The sequence below is a fragment of the Podarcis cretensis genome, assembly GCF_951804945.1.
Source record: "Podarcis cretensis genome assembly, chromosome: 3".
Classification (NCBI taxonomy): domain Eukaryota; kingdom Metazoa; phylum Chordata; class Lepidosauria; order Squamata; family Lacertidae; genus Podarcis; species Podarcis cretensis.
This window is the reverse complement of record NC_137172.1, coordinates 22,095,817-22,115,173: the sequence shown is the minus strand read 5'-3', so window position 1 is coordinate 22,115,173 and position 19,357 is coordinate 22,095,817. Positions and strand designations below refer to the sequence as shown.

The following is a 19,357-nucleotide window of genomic DNA, read 5'->3' as shown; positions in this document are numbered from 1 at the left end:
CTTTGTTAAAATTAAACCAAGGATTGGTTTTGAGCGAATAGCCCTATATCCTTACAGATGCTGTGGATGGATGCATCTAAGCTGCTTATTATATTGATGGGTTTTGCTGCTCTGCAGCAAATGAAAACAGGCAGCTGCTTCCTCCATCAAAGCAAAAGGCAGCCTGAGTTTTTATTAAACGAGTGTTCATTTCTTCTATTGCCAAAATTCTTCCACAAAACAAAAGAGCAGTTTTAGCACATTATTGCTTAACTAGACATGAACAACTGACAGCAAGTGATAAGCCTGTCTGCTTTTCACAACTGGTAATCATTTTTTGGAATAGATGTTTTAATATAGTTGAATGTAAAATTTTTGCAATTTACATCTACAATAGTACGTAAATTCATAGATCCAGCTTGTTGCTGGAGAGTGAAGGCTGTAATCACAAAAGGCTTGTTCCCATGTTGTTTAATTTTTAATGATTATTTGAAAACTGGGTAAGGAAAACGAAATCAAAATTCATTCAGTTGACACAAAAAAGGTGGTAAAGACAATAATACAGGCAGCCTTGTACAATTTGACAGCGCTGCCATATAGCCTGGATTTCGGAGCATCTATAGTTTTTCACTTGCTACTGTATTTCCATCACAGTTCCACAGGCCTTCTTAAGTTTGTGCTGTAAAAGAAATTTGCAGATTGCAAACCATCATGTTTTCCTCCTGGCCGTGAATAATAATGAAGCTGAAAGCCTGTTGAGATAGAGAGTACCGAGACCATTTTGGCCAAGCTGAAGGCCTCTGCCAGCTGTTTATACATATTTTTCAGTGATCAGAATCTCATAAATTCAGCTTTAGATTGAAAGAGGGTTGTATAAAAGACAAACAGAGAAGGAAACGTAGAGAGATGTGCTTCAATTTCTCTAGTTTGCTTTGTGTTACGGTACTTACGGCTATTCCCATGGTACATGAAGGTGGCAATCTCTCTTTGACACTATTATATATATTTCTTTTGCTTTCTGGTCTAAAACCTGGAAGAGGAGGAAAATGGGAGGAGTGATCATGTATTCATTGTATATGTCTAAAGATTCACAGTGATAAGGGAAAGTACTGCCGAATGTAAAATGAAAGTCTACTAAGGACCATCTTCTGTATCTCTACTGAACGTCTACTGAATGTCTACTAAGGCCAATGTGATGCTCTCAAGATATTACTTAACCTCAGTTTCCATCATCCCTAATCACTAGTCATGCTGGCTGGGGCTGAGTTGTAGTCTGGGGGGCACCACAATCGCTAGCCCTGACTTAGACTGACCTCAGGGGCTCTTCTCCATGCCTGAGATGCAGCAGCTGGGAGTGCAGGAGAAGGCCTTTGGGGTCATAGCACCACAGCAGTGGAACACTTTCTCAAGGAAGAAGCCCCATCACTGCTAGCTTTTTGCTGTGCTGCAAAGGTATCACATAACACCCAAACAGTTTGTGTGGTGGCCTAAATGGCTGGTCTAGAGGAGGCAGTCTAGCCCTCTTTTTCTCTATGGTTTGTCAAAGGACTTGGCACAAAGGGAGGAAGTAAATTTGCATCAGCTGTGTGGCCTTATTTGTACTGTAAAGGGAAGACACTAAAAATATGGACCTATTGAGTTGTGTTTCACTGCTAACCATGCTTCATGGGATGTGCTTCTTCAGTACAGTATTTCGTTTATGGAATCGTAGTCAACAACTGCTTTGTTGTTTTACCCCATACCATGCAAACGATTCTGGAAATATTACAACTCAGTTCCCAAGCCAACACCAAACTTGGAAATATAACATTTAGACCTGGTCTAAGCGGTTCTTGAAAGACAGAGGGTCCTCATGAGTGGTGTCCTAACCCCTGGAAATAGGTTCTGTAGGACACCACTGTAGCAAATAGAAATCAGGATGCCCCGCAAGACGAATGCCTCGCAAGACGGAAAACTCGCTAGACGAAAGAGTTTTCTGTTTTGGATGCGCTTCGCAAAACGAATTTCCTATGGGCTTGCTTCGCAAGACGAAAATGTCTTGCGAGTTCCTGTGGGTTTTTTCTCCCCCCCCCTTTTTCTAAGCCGCTAAGCCGCTTATCCGCTAAGCCGCTAAGCCGCTAAAAGCCGCTAATAGCGCTAATCCGCTAAGCCGTCAATGGGCTTGCTTCGCAAGACGAAAAAACCGCTAGACGAAGAGAATCGCGGAATGGATTCTTTTCGTCTTGCGAGGCACCACTGTATGCACATGGGGAAGTAGGGTATTTGTATAAGGATCTTTCATGTTGCCCCAATGAACCTTGTATTTGTGTTGTGTTGTGCTGCATTGTTTGTGGGGGCCAGACGCCTATAATCCTAGCAAGTGTTAAAATCTAATTAAGCCAGGCTAGCTTCCTGATGAGGTAACCACCTGGGTGACCGGCCATTAAGAGAACAAAGGAAAGGGCCTCTGTGCCAGATAACAAATGGATGGGACCGTCTCCTTCAACTTTTAGATAGTTAGAAGGACAAAGACTGAGTTTGAGAGCTGAGTTTGCTGTTATGTGAGCTAGAAGCTGTGGGGGAAAGCAGCAAGCACAGGGTCAGAGAGCAACATATGATTTCTGCTAGAATCCAAGGCTGTGGCTATGGGAGAAGCAAGACGCTTTTGGGGCTATTAATGCTGTGAACTCAATCATAAGATCAGATTGTATATATGTGTAAATAAGCCATATATCATAAAAGCACCACAGTCTCTACTGTGCCTCATTCCCAAAAGGAAACACAAACCCTGGGTAAGCACCACTCAGAGACTGGGGTGGCGTGCAACAGTGTTTTACTGTTTTGTCATCTGTAAATTTCTTTGGGAATAATTTTATGTTTGAAAGGCAGTATATAAATTTATTAGGTTTTCGTTTGTTTGTTTGTTTGTTTGTTTGTTTGTTTGTTTGTTAACATGATGCTTTTGTAACTGTAAGTGAGTTACATACTTTAATAAAACTCTAAATATAATTTGAATATGATACCACCTAGCTACCAAAATATTCTGATTTCTTTTGAGTGCATACTTACAGTATAATCTCATCTTGCACACATCTACCTACTTGAAAAAGAGAAGAAGTTGAGAAAAAGCACCAATAGAAAGTGAGAGACCTAAAAAAGTACACCCAAAATGAATTATTATTCCAACATGATTGCTTCTGACCCCTTCCATTTCACAACTCCTCCTGAGGGCCAACTGGTTTAATCCATTCAGAATTGTAAGATTTCGAACATGTCACAATTCTCTGCACACTTACTTGTGAGTGAGCTCCATTTAACTCAATGAGGTTTATGAAGATATTGCTGTTACTTCACCTTCTGCTGGTGAAGGCCTTTGGGAGCTTTCCTGGCAGATCCACATTTAAAATACATGACCATTTATATGTTTAATTCCTTGGAGGATACAATCATGCATTATATGGTTTCTTTATCATGTTGCTTTAGTGCCAGATTTTCATCCAGCATCTAATTTTCTCTTATGTAGTTTTGACCTTAAAGGTGACAATTACTGTACTCACACAAAGGTTTTATAGTGCTCCTATTTATAACATTCGCGGGTGCAAATAATAGTGCAATCATTTAATGAGAGAATGAAACTAGAATATCAAACATATGGAGGAGAAGGGGAAATATACAGATTAAGTTGTGTAAAGCAGAAAGCTTGTCTAGTGTGTAGAAAGGTATAAATAAGAAGTGTATGAATACAAAAGAAGGCTTTAATGTAAATGCCTAGTTAACTTGATACATGTAAAGCTGGAAGCAAATGTATAATCAGTGAAGAATTTACAGACTTTCAAGTGGAATAACCTTGAAATATGGATTGGCTTTAATTCAGAGAAAGTTAGTTCCACTTAAACCCCAGTGAAATGAATTAGGCTTAATTTAAGAGCAAACTAGATATTATATCAGTAAATATCTGGTTCCAACATCATGTTTGGCATATTGTTGGCCATTGTAAGAACAGTAGCCTAGACTAGATGGGCCTTGGTTTCGCCTGTTCTAGCAGGGCCGTTCTTTTGTTCTTGTGCTTGCCAAAATAAAAGGGACACACAAGGAAAGATCAGCGGGTTAGAGCAAGCATAGGAAAACTCCGACCCTCCAGATGTTTGGGACTACAATTCCCATCATCCCTGACCACTGGTCCTGTTAGCTAGGGATGATGGGAATTGTAGTCCCAAACATCTGGAGGGCCGGAGTTTCCTATGCCTGGGTTAGAGGGAGAAGTGCTGTATTATGCAGGGACCTAAACTGTGCAGGAAGCCTCCATGAGTACAGGAGGCATCCTGCATCATGTTTGCCCTCCAACTTTTGTACAGTTGTAAACGCAGGTGGCGCTGTGGGTTAAACCACAGAGCCTAGGATTTGCCGATCAGAAGGTCGGCGGTTCGAATCCCCGCGACAGGGTGAGCTCCCGTTGCTTGGTCCCTGCTCCTGCCAACCTAGCAGTTTGAAAGCATGTCAAAGTGCAAATAGATAAATAGGTACCGCTCTGGCGGGAAGGTAAACAGCGTTTCCGTGCGCTGCTCTGGTTTGCCAGAAGCAGCTTAGTCATGCGGGCCACATGACCTGGAAGCTGTACGTCGGCTCCCTCGGCCAATAAAACGAGATTAGTGCCGCAACCCCAGAGTCAGTCACAACTGGACCTAATGGTCATGGGTCCCTTTACCTTTACCTTAAATGTAGCAAAGGCGACATGCCAGAGGAATATGCATATCAGCATGTTGTCGCTGTCCCTAACACGAATAAATGGAATTGAATAATAGGGCTTAGCTTAATTGATTTCAATGGAACTTAAGCACATTTTACACTCATTTGGATTGGGTCCAAAATGAAAACCCTTTGATTACATTTGCAAAGAGTTTAATTTCTCCTGTTGGTTTCAATGGGCTGGACGGTTCCCAGGCTTTGTGATGAATGAGGAATACATACATCCAGGCAGCATTTTGATCTATATCTATATTACATCTTTGCATATTATAAAATATAGGTCAGTACAAGGGAGTAGAAGTCAAAGTGCAAACTCCTCCACATGGCTTGTTAAGCTTATCCCTATTTTGAAAGCCATCAAAGAGGATTACCTACCTGTTCAAGCAAGAGAAGCTTTTCCTTTTACTAAAATTAACAAAGGTATTCTTGCTGCTAGCTTAATGCTTTAGTGGGTAGCGCTGTGTACTTCCATATTTGAGACCTCTGTTTGTGTGAGAGTGCTGGCTACTATTATTTTTGTTGTTTCTGCTGCTGTCTGTGCCTGGAATTATTACTGGCATGTTACTTTGTAATACTGAAGGATTGCAGAAAGGTGCATTATGTGTAGCTAGTGGCTGATTGAGTTGTGTGGATTCAGAGGAACCTGTTTACAGTCTTTCCCATTGATGATATGACAGCTGCTACTACCAGGGAGCGGAGTGCTAACTTTGTTTTTTTTTGTAATAATATTTATTAAATTTTATATAACCAATAAAAGACATTCATAATAACATAATATTTTCCATTATCCACATTTCATCCTCAACTTTGGACTTCCTCACATCTCTTGTTCCTGCTTTCTGAACATAAATTTTGCCAGCAAGTTATTAACTTGATTTAATTCATATAATATAATTTTCCAATATTTAATGTCTCAAATTTTGGGGTTTAACATACTCTTATTGAAGCTTAATCATAAAATATTAATTATCCCGAATTTATCTTTTCATCTTCCGATTGAATTTAAATTTATATTCTTTATAACTAATTTGTTGAAGCCATGTTTTTGCTAATCTTACATCTTTCTTAGCAATCATACAATTTACAATATTTTTGTAGATAGTCCTTGAATTTCTTCCAGTCTTCCTCCACCAGTTCTTCTCCCAGGTCTCGGATTCTGCCCGTCATCTCCTCCAGTTCCATATAGTCTATCAGTTGCATCTGCCATTCTTCCAGTGTGGGTAATTCTTGAGTTTTCCAGCTTTTAGCGATGAGTATCCTTGCTGCTGTTGTAGCGTACATAAAAAAGGTTCGATCCTTCTTTTGCACACTCTCACCAACAATGCCCAAGAGAAAGGCCTCTGGTTTCTTAGGGAAGGTATACTTAAATACCTTTTTCAGTTCATTATACATCATTTCCCAGAAAACCTTCACTCTAGGGCAAGTCCACCAGAGGTGAAAGAATGTTCCTTCAGCTTCTTTACACTTCCAACATTTATTATCAGACACATGGTATATCTTTGCAAGCTTGACTGGGGTCATGTACCACCTGTATATCATTTTCATAATATTTTTTTTCAAGGCATTACATGCCGTAAATCTCAAACCTATGGTCCATAACTTTTCCCAGTCAGCAAACATGATGTTGTACCCTATGTCCTGTGCCCATTTTATCATGGCTGATTTGACCGTTTCATCCTGTGTATTCCATTTTAACAGCAAATTATACATTCTTGAAAGTATCTTAGAGCTGGGTTCTAACAGTTCAGTTTCTAACTTTGATTTTTCCACCTGGAATCCTACCTTTTTGTCCAACTTAAAAACTTCTTTCATCTGAGCATAATGTAGCCAATCTCGCACTTTATCTTTTATTTTATCCCTACTCTGCAACCCGGAGTGCTAACTTTGTACTGCATTTGTGGCAGTCCCCCAATAAAAGGTAGAGTGACTCACCTGTCATTCAAAGACAAAGTTTAATTTTTCCAAATTGCAAGGTGAGAGAGAAATTCTAGAAGGTTGAGACGTGTCTTGCAATGGCTAGTATTTTGTGACATAACTGAGAACAGTTTGAGGGGTTTTTTTAAAAAAGGGTTTTAATAAAGTTAGTTTGAAGATTGCAGGTGGTTCTAAATGAGTTACATCTACTAGACATGAAAAATTGCTTTGGTGGATAATTTAAAAAACAAAACGAAACAAAAAACTGGTTTGAAATACAAAGAATACAATCCACACAACAAATGTTCCCTTATGTTGATATGACCCTTTTCTCTGCCATTGCAGCCATCCACACCGGAACAAATTCTAGACAGACATGGGAGATGGATACCACACAGTCCCAAAACTGTGCAACTACCTGGGGGCGGGGGGGGGGGGGGGCTGGAAGGTTTTTCAAGTTATTCTACCAGTGTGGCTGAACTTCTTAGCCTTGAGTGGGGCATTAGCACCATTGCTGCAATTAGGAAAGGGCAGAGTAGACTTCGCACTTTGAGCCTTTAATGGTTATGGGGTACAAAATAATCCTTTCACTCATTTCAGTATTGCAATATATATTATGGCAGGAAAACGATCTACAAATAGGCATAAGTTAATTTTTCATACACATACACCTCAGTCCAAGTTGAAAGTTCTCGATTATGGCACAGTGGTGGGAAGCACAGGAACTGGTAACCTCAACTGAGCTTGCATCCAAAGAATGGCAGAGCTCTGGAAAAGCAGTTCTTCACATAGTGGGTGAAGAGCAATATGGATGTAAAAAATAAATAAATTCCACTTTACACCATACTCTCTTTTGGCTGTGTGCTAACTTATAGTGAGCTCAGGAAGGTATCCTGTAGGTACCGGTATATGCCTACATACAAACAAACAAACACAGAGACAACTTGTTGTCCTGACTAGTTTGGGGAAAACAGGGTAGTGGGATAACACTTCCTCCATACTGAGAGCTAAGAATGCCCCCATCATCTTTGTTGGTGTTTGGCAGAAATAATCCTTACTCTTGAAGAAAAGTTTTCCCATGGGGGCGGGGGGCGGGAGACTTATGGAAGCTAGTTTCACTTCTCTGGGATTTCTACAAAGCATTACTATAATGTGACTCTGATCTAACATAGTGCAGTAGTGTGTATGGATTATCCCTTTCTGCTGGCTGGAGGCCATAGAGGATATAATTTAAATCCTAATGATACCATGGCTAATGAAGATTGCCCTTTAGCTAACAAATGCTCCAAGTTCGCACCATCCTCTGGATGCACAAGAATGAGCATCTCCTTGTGCTCGTTCATGCAAACAGAAAGATCCAGAGGGCTCCCGAGTTCAACCATTGGCTAATAATGAGGAAAAGCTCTTGTAATAGGAAGAGCCTTTGCCTTTCTTTCCAAAGGTCAAGCCCATTGATGGTACTCTGACTGCTATTTAAGATTCTTTTGGTGTCGAGAATGCAGTAGGCAATGTGCAGAATACAGTGATAGCAAAGTCCTGTAGACTACTGTTGCTGTTGCTGTTGCTGTTGCTGTTGCTGTTGCTGCTGCTGCTGTTGCTGCTGTTGCTGTTGTTGCTGTTGCTGTTGCTGTTGCTGTCATCATATTGTAGATGCAGGGAGCTGAGAACTATGTCCTGCATATGATTATCTAGTGTATGAGTCCCTGGCTGAGATGAGATTTCAACAATGCACCAACCATGTTCATAACTGTCATGCTATACCAGCTCACACATACTTTCATTTTCATAATACCAAAACATAACATATTGATTGATCAGGTGAAAATAGGTATGCTTGTTATATTTGTACCTCTCCCTTTCTCCATGGAACCCTGAATTGTCGTTTTAACCTGATGGCAGGTAAGTTAGGTTAGTCTGAGAGAAAGTGACTTTGCTCCATGGTACACTCCAGAACTTAGAGTGTGGAAACAAGCTGGGAAGTGGCTCGAACACAAGTGGAAGAAAACTCTTGCGGAATGCAGTCGAATGTCGGGGGCGAGGCTCATCACGACTGACAGTGAACGCAGCAAGGGAGGCATGCTTTGCTGCCTCTATTGCATCTTCATGGTGCCATCCAACAGAGCTTTTCTGGGTAGTGCAGGGCCTCTTACAGTCTGGCCTGATGGATGCAGCAGAACCGATGGTCATTCGCTGTGATTTGTTTGACTCCCCTGTTACAGCAAACAAATATCAAGGGGTGTCCAGAGCAATGTCTAGTCCTGTTGCGTTGGATGAGTTTCACTTAGTAAGGCTTGAGGTGTTTGGATCGGTCAAGGTGGCTGTTTGCGCTCTGTACCCTGGCCCCTCTTGACTGATAAAAGCTAGTGGGGAGGGGACAGCTGGCAGAGCCAGGAGGTGATTAATGCCTCCTTACGAGAAGGTGTGGTCCCTGGCTGCTTGAAGGAGGCAATGATAAAACCACTCTTCAATAAACCCTCCCTGGATTCAGGCAATCTAAGTACCGACCACTTGTCAATCTCCTCTTCCTGGGCAAGGTTCTTAAGCAGATGGTCACAAACAAGATCCAGGCCCAGATTTGGCACAGAAACTGCTTTGGGCGCCCTGTTTGATTACCTCTGTTGTGAGAGAAATGTGGAGGCGAAATGTGTCCCTGTTAATTCTCCTTGGCCTCTCAACGGCAATGACCTCTCAATGGTATCCTTCTGGAGTGGCTGTCTGAGTTAGGGGAGAGTAGCAGAGGCAGATTTAGGACAGTGTAATCTGTTCCGCCTGCTCTGAATTGAGCAGAACAGAAGGCGAGAGATGGGGGCTTCAGATTTTGCCCTCTCACAAGAGTGCACTGAAATTTGAAAGACCAAAGTCTGCCCCTGTGGGTGGCACCACTTTGCAGTGGTTCTGGTCGTACTTGGACAGTCATTTTCAGAGGATGATTCTTCGGCCCCTGGGGCCTTCGGTGTAGGGTTCTGTGCAGCCTTCTATGCTGTTAAAAATTTACATGAAGCTGCTGAGGGGGTTATCCGGAGTTTTGGAGTACCTTGTTAGTAATATGCTGATGACGCACAGCTCTATTTCTCCTTTACATCTGTAGGTTTGGCAATGGATATGCTGGACCATTATCTTGCCTCAGTAATGGACTGGATGAGAGCCAGCCAACTGAAGCTCAATCCAGATAAGGCTGAGGCTCTCTTGGGTGGTTCTCTAGACCGGATGGGTGGGGACTTACCTGCTCTTGATAAGGTTACCCTCCCTCTAAAGGAGTGGGGGCACTCCTGGGTCCTTTGCTGTCACTTGAAGCTCAGGTGGCCTCAGTGGCACAGAGTGCCTTCCATAAGCTTTGACTTGTAACCCAGCTGCACATTGTACTGTTCCCAGACTCCATTTAGGGCTGCTGTGACAAACAGAATTCAACATCAATAAAGGGCATTTTTGTATGAAACAAGAATGGAACACAACACACTCATTCTAGAGAAATATGAGCACACATAACTATTTTCTTGAACAGAGCTCAAACAGCTTATATTTCACTTTTTCCTGCTACTTCCTGGCCCATGTTTAAAAGTGCAACAAAGGATCACTTTGGACATATCTAAGTATAGGTTTTAAAAAATTAAGAGAGCCTTTTCTTTTAAAAGTGACCATTTCTCTCTCTCTCTCTCTCTCTCTCTCTCTCTCTCTAGGTATCTGGCCTTCCGAAGAGGTACTAGCTTACTACTGCCTGAAGTACCATGAAGTGTTCAGGTACAAAAGCAACCCATAAAAGAACCTTTCCAATCCATTAGTTTTATTATATTTGCATGGTAAAGATTGCTATGATTTAAGTCGTCAGATTCTGTTTTTAAAAGTTCAAGGTGAAAGCATGTTGCTCTTAACAAAGAATTTGGAGCTGCCGTTGGGTACTAATATTGCACAGCAAGCTTTCTGCTATATGTCAAAGACTTTTGATTTCCACTCAAGGCGTTTTATTTCACTTTGATTTTTGGGAAACAAAAGTGAGGCGTCAATCGATCAGCACTGATTGTGAAGGTCAGGGGGAAAACAAAAGGCATCTGTTACTGAGTTTACTCTTACTTCTGTTCTGAAAGTCAGTAAAGTATTGTCTGGGAAGGTATATCATAGTTTTAAAGCAGAGCTTTGGCACCAGAATATTTCTTGCACTCTCTGCATGCTTTTTACTATTGTTTTTCTGTATATTTTCCATATTTCGGTACCAGAGGCTTGCAAGGCTCCCCATCTAGACATGCTGGTACAGTACAGAACATGTAATAGATCAAGCTTCCTGGCCTTGCTGGGCTTAAGAAATGTGTACATGGTAGAATCCCAGAAAATTAGGGACATTTAAGATGTGACATAGGGTTAAGCAGAAGCAGGGCAATTTCTGCAGCCATCTCCCTGCCCTTTTATTCAGTTATTTTGAACGGGAGCTACAGAAGGCCACAAATATGCTTGGGAGAAATGTATCTGTATTTCTAAGTCAACATCGTCAATAGTATGCTACAATGCATAGGGCTAAAAACAAACAAAAGCCAACTTTAACCTACCACTCCATTCACAGATGGCAAAAAATGGTGTGGGGAGGGGAAGTATTTATTTATTTATTTATTTATTTATTTATTTATTTATTTATTTAGGGATGCAAATATATAGAACATTTGGGTGCTTGTCATAGTCCAGCTAAGGGGATCTGGTAACCATCCATATGTTATTAGGTGGCAGCTCTTATCAGCCGCCGCATGGCCATTTGAGTACCACAGGGTCTCCACCCTTGCCGTGAAGACAGATTAGACTCCTTCTCCTCCTCCTCTTCCTCCTCTAAAAAAGGTGGGGGTGTCTCTATCATTCTCCAATAATGACACTATATCTGATCATTCATTGAGATGGGGGTGCCAGCTGGCCCCTGACCAAAGGAGTTCTATTCCTGCCACAACTGGTGATGCTAAAATGAAGATTATTTTAAGAAAGAAAAAGAAAAATTGCTGCACCTCTGCCTCTGGTAAACCTCCCAACCTTTCCAAAATTTTCACGCACCATGGTGATGCCAGGCTTGCACCCCTGAAAGGTCACTTTGTTGCTGCTAATGCAGCAAAAACAACACAGGAGGTAGCAGTTATGAGTTACTGGTCCTTGCAGCCACAGCAGGTGCTGTGATTCTCCAGCTGTTTCACTTCATCTCCTGTGGCATACTCCATTTTCTCTCAAGACAGACAGATGCCAGCAAGATGTAGGTTGGTGTATGTCTTTGCACATATTGAACTACTAGTGTTCACTTCTGCTACATGTGCTATATGAGCTGGGGACATAGACCTATTTCCTACCTATTATAGATGTTCATACGGAAATGAAAAACTGACTGATTGATATATATATATATTAGGCCTATACTGTATATAAATTTTGAATGTCAAAAATAGATCTAGAATCAACAGCATAGTGCTAATTTCATGAGACTGAATAGCTACTTGTTTGCAATTTTTTCCATCCATACATTAAATGCCCATGGTTAAATTTTCACTTTTTTTTCAGAGGGAGAACTCTTGCAACAAAAATAGTCAAAGAATCTTATGGAAGCCTAGACACTAACACATTTAATATGGCATAAATATTTGTGGACTCATGCCCTTTTGTCAGGGTTATTTAGCGTGATATATTTGTTAGTATTTAAGGTGCCACAACACTCTTTAACTGTTGTTGTTGTTGTTGTTGTTGTTGTTATATTTGCATATTTACTTGTGTATTTTTGCTCAGTATACTTACCGGTAAGTCTTCTGCATAATTGCAGACACCACATTGGATGGTAAGTATGGATGCTGCCCTTCTTTCTGTAATTAAGACCACAAGATATTTTCCTCAGGGATGCATCTGGCTCCGTTTCATGATCTCTGTGGACACAAACAATTAGGTTCTGAATCTGTACATAGCATAGCTGGTACCTCCTAGAGCTCTGTTTTATAACTTCCACAGCTGTCTTTAGGAAATTTAGCTTTGGTCTGGAGGATTGTTCTGGACTTTTTGATGACTGAACACCGGAACACGCCTTATATGCTAGGTGACATTAAGGCAGCATTTTCAGCAGATGATCCATGACATTTATTTATTTAAAAAACTCTATTTATCTATCATCTATCTATCATCTATCTATCTATCATCTATTTAAACAAACTATCCTACCCTTAAGAACTTAAGAAGAACCTGATGGATCAATCCAGTGGCATAATGTTTTCACAGTGGCTAACTAGATGCCTATGGAAAGCATGCAAGTAGGGCCAAGCACAGCAGCACTCCCTGATCCTGCAGTTTCCAGTGGTTGGTATTCTGAAGCATACTGCCCCTGACAGTTGAACACCTATACAGATTTATATTTATATACAATCTATATAGATTTAGGAGCAGGGTACAATGAATAAACTGCAGAGAAAATAAATCAGTACAAAATATTCTGACCAAACATTCTGACCAAATCATTGCATGTGGGACAGTTTGGGGGCCAAACTAGAATTTTACCAGTCTCCTGCTATGTATCAGAGAAATCCCACTCTTATCCTCCTTATTGAAAGTTCCAGAAATCCAAAAGGAAGTCTTCACTTTCCACCTCAAAGAATTAAACAACTTCTAGGTATAGCTCTGATAACTTCCTGGACACCTGTTTGCCAATGGTAGTTGTGTTCTCACTATCACTATCACCATAGAATTTCATATAATCCTGTTACTCCTGTTAAACTTGAAGTATACTTCAGTATTACACACACACACGCACACCACTTTATTTGTATACTGCCTCTTCATAGTTAAAACCATGCTAAAGGTGCCTTACAACATGAAAAAATACATATATGACTAAAGTAGAATAGAATTGTAGAGTTGAAAGGCACTTCAAGGGTCATCTAGTCCAACCCCCTGAAATGCAGGAATCTCAGCTAAAGCATCCATATGTGACATTTGAAGATGGCTATCGTATCTCCTCTCACTCTCCTCTTTCCTAGTAGTCATAAAGAATAAATAAAACACATCAAAAAGTAACAGACTGGAAGATTTCTACATAAATCACAAGAAGATATAAAAATAAAAATACAAAAAATAAATCAGTAACAGCAACAAACTCACCCCCCCCCGCCCAAAAAAACCCCTAAACAACACACCAACCCAAGAGTCTGTTCAGCAGCTTCAACTTTTGCAGCTAGAGCCAGTCAGTGACCTCCCTAGGCCAGGTGGGAAAAAGCAGGAAAAGCAGGGAGCAGGTCTTTCAGGACTCACAGCCAAGATGATCACAGCTACTGTAGTATTACTGCAGGAAGTTCACACGGTCAAGTCCCAATATGCTCACTAGTCCAATAACAACAACAACAACAACAACAACAATTGTTATTATTGTTGTTATTTATTTATTTATTTATTTATTTATTTATTTATTTATACATACCCCGCCCATCTGGCTGAGTTTCCCCAGCCACTCTGGGCTGCTCCCAATCGAGTGTTGAAAACAATACAGCATTAAATATTAAAAACTTCCCTAAACAGGGCTGTCTTCAGATGTCTTTTAAAAATAGGATAGCTGCTTATTTCCTTGACATCTGAAGGGAGGGCATTCCACAGGGCGGGCGCCACTACCAAGAAGGCCCTCTGTCTGGTTCCCTGTAACCTCACTTCTCGCAATGAGGGAACCGCCAGAAGGCCCTCGGCGCTGGATCTCAAGGTACTATATTTCATACATTAGTATACAATCTCCAAGCTGCACCTAGGAATCCCATTCAGTCTGCCAACCCCCCTTTGCTATAACTCCAGTGGATTTGTCATACTGGGGCCTGACACAATTCTAAAAACCTTGCACTGATCTGGAAGACCTTGGTATCCAGGGAGAGACCTCACCAGGCCTGCCTTCAGAAGTTGCCCTTGGAGTGGACCCTCTGATTCACCTGCCAGTCTCAGAGAGCATAGTTGTCAGAAATTCCTGGCTCAGCAAAAGAGTGCATGCCTGAAAGCCCAAGTGAACAACTTGAGATTAAGGGACTCCTTGGGAAGAAAGGGCTCCTGAGGGCAGAAGTAAGTGTGTACAGCTGGTCCTGGATGGAGCCTGAGGGACCAGACTATATAAGCCCTCAGTTGAGGTCTGCTAGCTGATGGACCACCACGCGTCTTTCCCCTTCCAGGCCAGCCTTTCTCAACCCAGGGTCCAGACATGGTGTTGGACTCCAATTCCCACCATTCCTAGCCATCCTGGCCAGGGTCAGGCATGATGGGAGCTGTAGTCCAGCAACATCTAGGAACCCAAGGTTGAGAAAGGGTGTCGGAGACTCTTGCAACCTGTGTTTTGCCCTACCTCTTGTCTGCCTTTCCATATTGCTGACTTCAGGATCTCTACTCAATTACTTTGTCCTCTGGGCTATGTTTGATTCTGGCCTGCTTTATTCTGCTTGATTACAACTCCTTCTCAACTCTGTTTTCTAGACTATTGTGATTCAGTTCTCAGCCAGAGGTTGACCTTGTGTGGAACTGTAACTCTCCAATGGTTTGACTTTACCTCCCAATGTCTCTCTCTCTCTTCCATTGTCTCTCAAGACAGATGGATATCAGCAACAACAACAGTTGTTGTTGTTGTTTAGTCGTTTAGTCACGTCCGACTCTTCGTGACCCCATGGACCAGAGCACGCCAGGCACTCCTGTCTTCCACTGCCTCCCACAGTTTGGTCAAACTCATGCTGGTAGCTTCGAGAACACTGTCCAACCATCTCGTCCTCTGTCGTCCCCTTCTCCTTGTGCCCTCAATCTTTCCCAACATCAGGGTCTTTTCCAGGGAGTCTTCTCTTCTCATGAGGTGGCCAAAGTATTGGAGCCTCAGCTTCAGGATCTGTCCTTCCAGTGAGCACTCAGGGATGGTTTCCTACAGAATGGATAGGTTTGATCTTCTTGCAGTCCATGGGACTCTCAACAGTCTCCTCCAGCAACATAATTCAAAAGCATCAATTCTTCGGCGATCAGCCTTCTTTATGGTCCAGCTCTCACTTCCAACAACAACAGTATAAGTGTAAATTTTCCAAAATTTGTCATGAGTTTGCTGCAAAACAAAACGCAAATGAGCATTATATCAAATATATTGGGTTTCTTGTCCCCCGCACCCCACCAGCCTCCAGTAGCTTCCAATGCGTAGTTCCACATGCTTGTGTTGAAGCATGGGTGCTATTCAACTAGTCCTATTGAAATTATTAGACCTAACTTACTCATGTTCATTAATTCCAGTGGGTCTGCTCTGAGTAAAATTTAATTGAATCCCATATCTTTCAGACACCTCCATTATGTTTGAAATGAATAAACAAACCTTATTAAACCTTACAAAACATCGCTCCCATGCTGATGTGTATCTCTGTTGTTGTTGTTGTTGATTGAATTTATATACCACCCTATACCCAGAGGTCTCAGGGTGGTTCACAGAACAAAATCAAAATATAAAACAAAATATATAATCGAAATAAAAACAACAACCCAATAACCCTCCTCTCCAAAACCTCCACATTTTAAAAGGGGATAGGATGTCAATCAAATCAACTGAAGGCCTGGTTAGAAAGGAATGATTTTGCCTGGCACCTAAAAGTGTATAATGAAGGCACCAGGTGAACTTCCCTGGGGAGAGCATTCCGCAGACAGGGAGCCACTGCAGACAACACCCGTTTTTGTGTTGCCACCCTCCGGACCTCTCAAGGAGGAGGCACACATAGAAGGGCCTCAGGATATGATCTCAGGGTCCGCGTAGGTTCATATGGAAAGAGGCGGTCCTTGAGGTATTACGGTCCTGAGCAAGGCTTTATAAAACCAGCATTTTTAATTGCACCCAGAAACTAATTGGTAGCAAGTGCAGTCGGACCAGGATCAGTGTAATATGCTCAAACTGTCTACAAGGAAAAGTCAGCCTGTGTTCTTACTGGTTGCTCCTTAGTTTTCACTTCCATGAGGAGGCTCACCAAAAGCTTAGCCCTAAACACTTTTAGGAGTGATCTGACTACTTTATTTATTTAGGAATTTTATGAAAATATTTTTATTATTTTTCTTTGTGTGGTTTCCATTCTAGTATATTTTATGCTATACAATAGAACTCATAACCTGCCTTGAATTATTTTTATCCACCAAGAGTTTTAAATATCCCAGCAAATGCCTATCATAAAATGGTATTTTCTTGCATAAAGGTTGTGGCTGCCAATGAACTTTGAAATAAATTAATAAAAATGTGCACATCAGATACTTAGCATTCTCATTTGTCATCTTTAAGGAAACAACTGATGTTGCACAAACTTTTTGATTTTTACTCTATGGGCACCAGTCAAAGCTTACTTACTTTTGAACAATCCCACAGATATCAATGGGAATTTCTTAAAAGCAAATTTACTTGGCACAAAGCAGTTGTGCTAAGAGGGTTTTTAAAAAACAAAAACAAAAAAACAACTAGGCTCTTTTGTAGGCCATTTGTAATTAAAGTGCTAATTATGAGCTAAAATTTCCACCTGTGCATAGCAAAGAAAGAAAGAAAGAAAGAAAGAAAGAAAGAAAGAAAGAAAGAAAGAAACACACAGCTGAGGTGTGTACTTAATTTTAAATGTCAGAGTTTCTGTTACAATTTTCAACTATTTCATTCCATAGTTCTCCAGAGGGTGGGAGCAAGAGTGAGCGGGAGAAATTATATTAATTCTTTCATTTACTTGTCTAACTGTTTTTGAACGAATGAATGTGAATTAACAGTGTTATCCTTTCCTAACAATTATCTTTCGTTACTCTAGCTAGTTTAGTTCTAAAAGACAGTGCCATTGACAAGGAATGGTTGGGGGGGAGGGAGAGAACCTTCTCGGATTTTTTTTCAGCTCAGCGGTGGTAATGTTGCACTGAGCACTAATGAGGGAACCCCCACTGGTTTGCCTGCTTTGTGACTTTTCTATTTCATAATTATTTTTAAAACGCAAAACGACATGAGGTAGCCCGGTCATGCCTCTGCTACTTCCTGGTACCTCCGCGCCGCACTACAGATAGCAATTTGTTCTTGTAACATATATGTCTCTCTGGCCATTTTCATCTAATTTGTATGGGTTCTACCATTTCTTTTCTCTCTTTCAGGGGCCTTGCTGTGTGTGAGCTAGGGGGTGGCATGACATGCTTGGCTGGGCTTATGGTAGGTCTTTTCTCAATTCCAATCCTATTCAGAGGGAGGAACAAAGGGGAAAAAATGTTCCAGTGCCTCCAACTGCTGGGTCAGAGAACTGTCAACAGAATCAGCTGCGGTCAAGCTGCAGAGTCTTGAGAGACCTTCTAGATTGACTTGCTTTCGTATCATATTGATTTTATGGTTGCCTCGATGAGCAGAAACATTTTACCTCAGTGTAGTCAATATCTCTTGTTGTGACATTCCAGGCCACGTACGGTCTGTCTTTCATTGCCATAGCTGAAGCTTCCCCCCTCCTCAGATTATAGCCCCCCCCCCATTTGCTAAGATACAGGAATAGCCTGGCGAATCACAGTTGGAGCACCATGATATAGCTGCTAATGTTTTGCCTGCATTATTACACCAACAAACATGATCCAGAGCTCTCGGTAATTAGATTCTTTTGAATTAGATTGGCCATTCAGGAGCGTCATTCACCATTCTCTGGGTTCTGAGTCATGTATTCAGGAGATATTATGTAGCAGTGCAGTGCATTAGACAAGTTTTTATGTCTCTACAAATAAAAGCATATTGTTACACTGATTGGCATTTGACAAACCTGTCGTTCTTACACAATGTGTCGAGGTTACAGCCCAATGTGCGAGCATGTCAAAGCTCACAAAAAAATTACCCTTACAAAGCCATCTGCCTGCAATGCAAAGTTATATGAAGGGCATCAGGCAGTCAGACAGAAGCAAGCTGAAAGGCAGAGTGACAGCCTCGTATGATGGCTCTACTAGATAAACAGAAGCCCGCAAATGAAAGCCTCTCAGAATACCATCATCCGCTGTCACAATGCAATTACGGAACAGAATGATAGCAAGATAGAGGCTCCCGCAAATGGAATGATAAAAGTATTGACTGATTTGATTGAATGATTAAAATAATGCAGACATAAAATGAAAAAAGATTGAAGACTGTTACAGAGAAATAGGTGAGGAAGCATGATACTGAAGGCTTGTCACTCCTGTCTTCACTTCCACACAGACAAGCATATTTGCTCATTGTTTGCTGTGCTTCTCTCTCTCTCTCTCTCTCTCTCTCTCTCTCTCTCTCTCTTCCCCCACCCCCACCTTCCAGGTTGCTATTTCTGCAGATGTCAAAGAAGTTCTGTTAACTGATGGAAATGAAAAGGCCATCAAAAGTATCCTTATTCAGATAGAAAACTGGTCTGTTGGACTCGTTCCTTTTTCACTACCTGAGCAACAATTGATATAAAAGGACAGCAAGGGGTCCATATAATAATATATGCATACGTACACATACCCACTGTAAGTAATTAAGAATATATAATGTTATTAAATAGATTTACAGTGTTCCCTAGGGGAAAAAATTCACACTCTCTTTTACATTAAAAAAGGAGTGTGCTTGTTCTGCAAGAAAGAATCAAGAAACATGATAAATACTGATCCCATGTTATGTAAGTATTCAAATCAGTTCTGTTTAAAGTTATACAACAGCAGACCTTACAATTCCAGTTTTGCAGATTTCCCAGTTGCTGGTCTACTTTACATTGGTTTTGCTTCAAGATATTGACATTTTATATTGAATAAATATATGTGTTAC

General features: G+C 41.2%; 1 protein-coding gene and 1 long non-coding RNA gene across 3 annotated transcripts in view; one reads left to right on the top strand and one right to left on the bottom strand.

The window, feature by feature from the left end:
- The window catches only part of LOC307212037, a 232,329-nt gene that overhangs the window by 148,545 nt on the left and 64,427 nt on the right, over nt 1-19,357 (bottom strand). The window lies entirely within an intron of this gene.
- The window catches only part of CAMKMT (calmodulin-lysine N-methyltransferase), a 254,117-nt gene that overhangs the window by 186,473 nt on the left and 48,287 nt on the right, over nt 1-19,357 (top strand). For both annotated transcript variants that reach the window (XM_079968972.1, XM_079968973.1), the window contains exons 4-6: nt 10,296-10,356; nt 17,707-17,761; nt 18,872-18,935. In XM_079968972.1, coding sequence (XP_079825098.1) covers nt 10,296-10,356; nt 17,707-17,761; nt 18,872-18,935 — 180 coding nt within the window. The remainder of the gene's footprint in view (nt 1-10,295; nt 10,357-17,706; nt 17,762-18,871; nt 18,936-19,357) is intronic.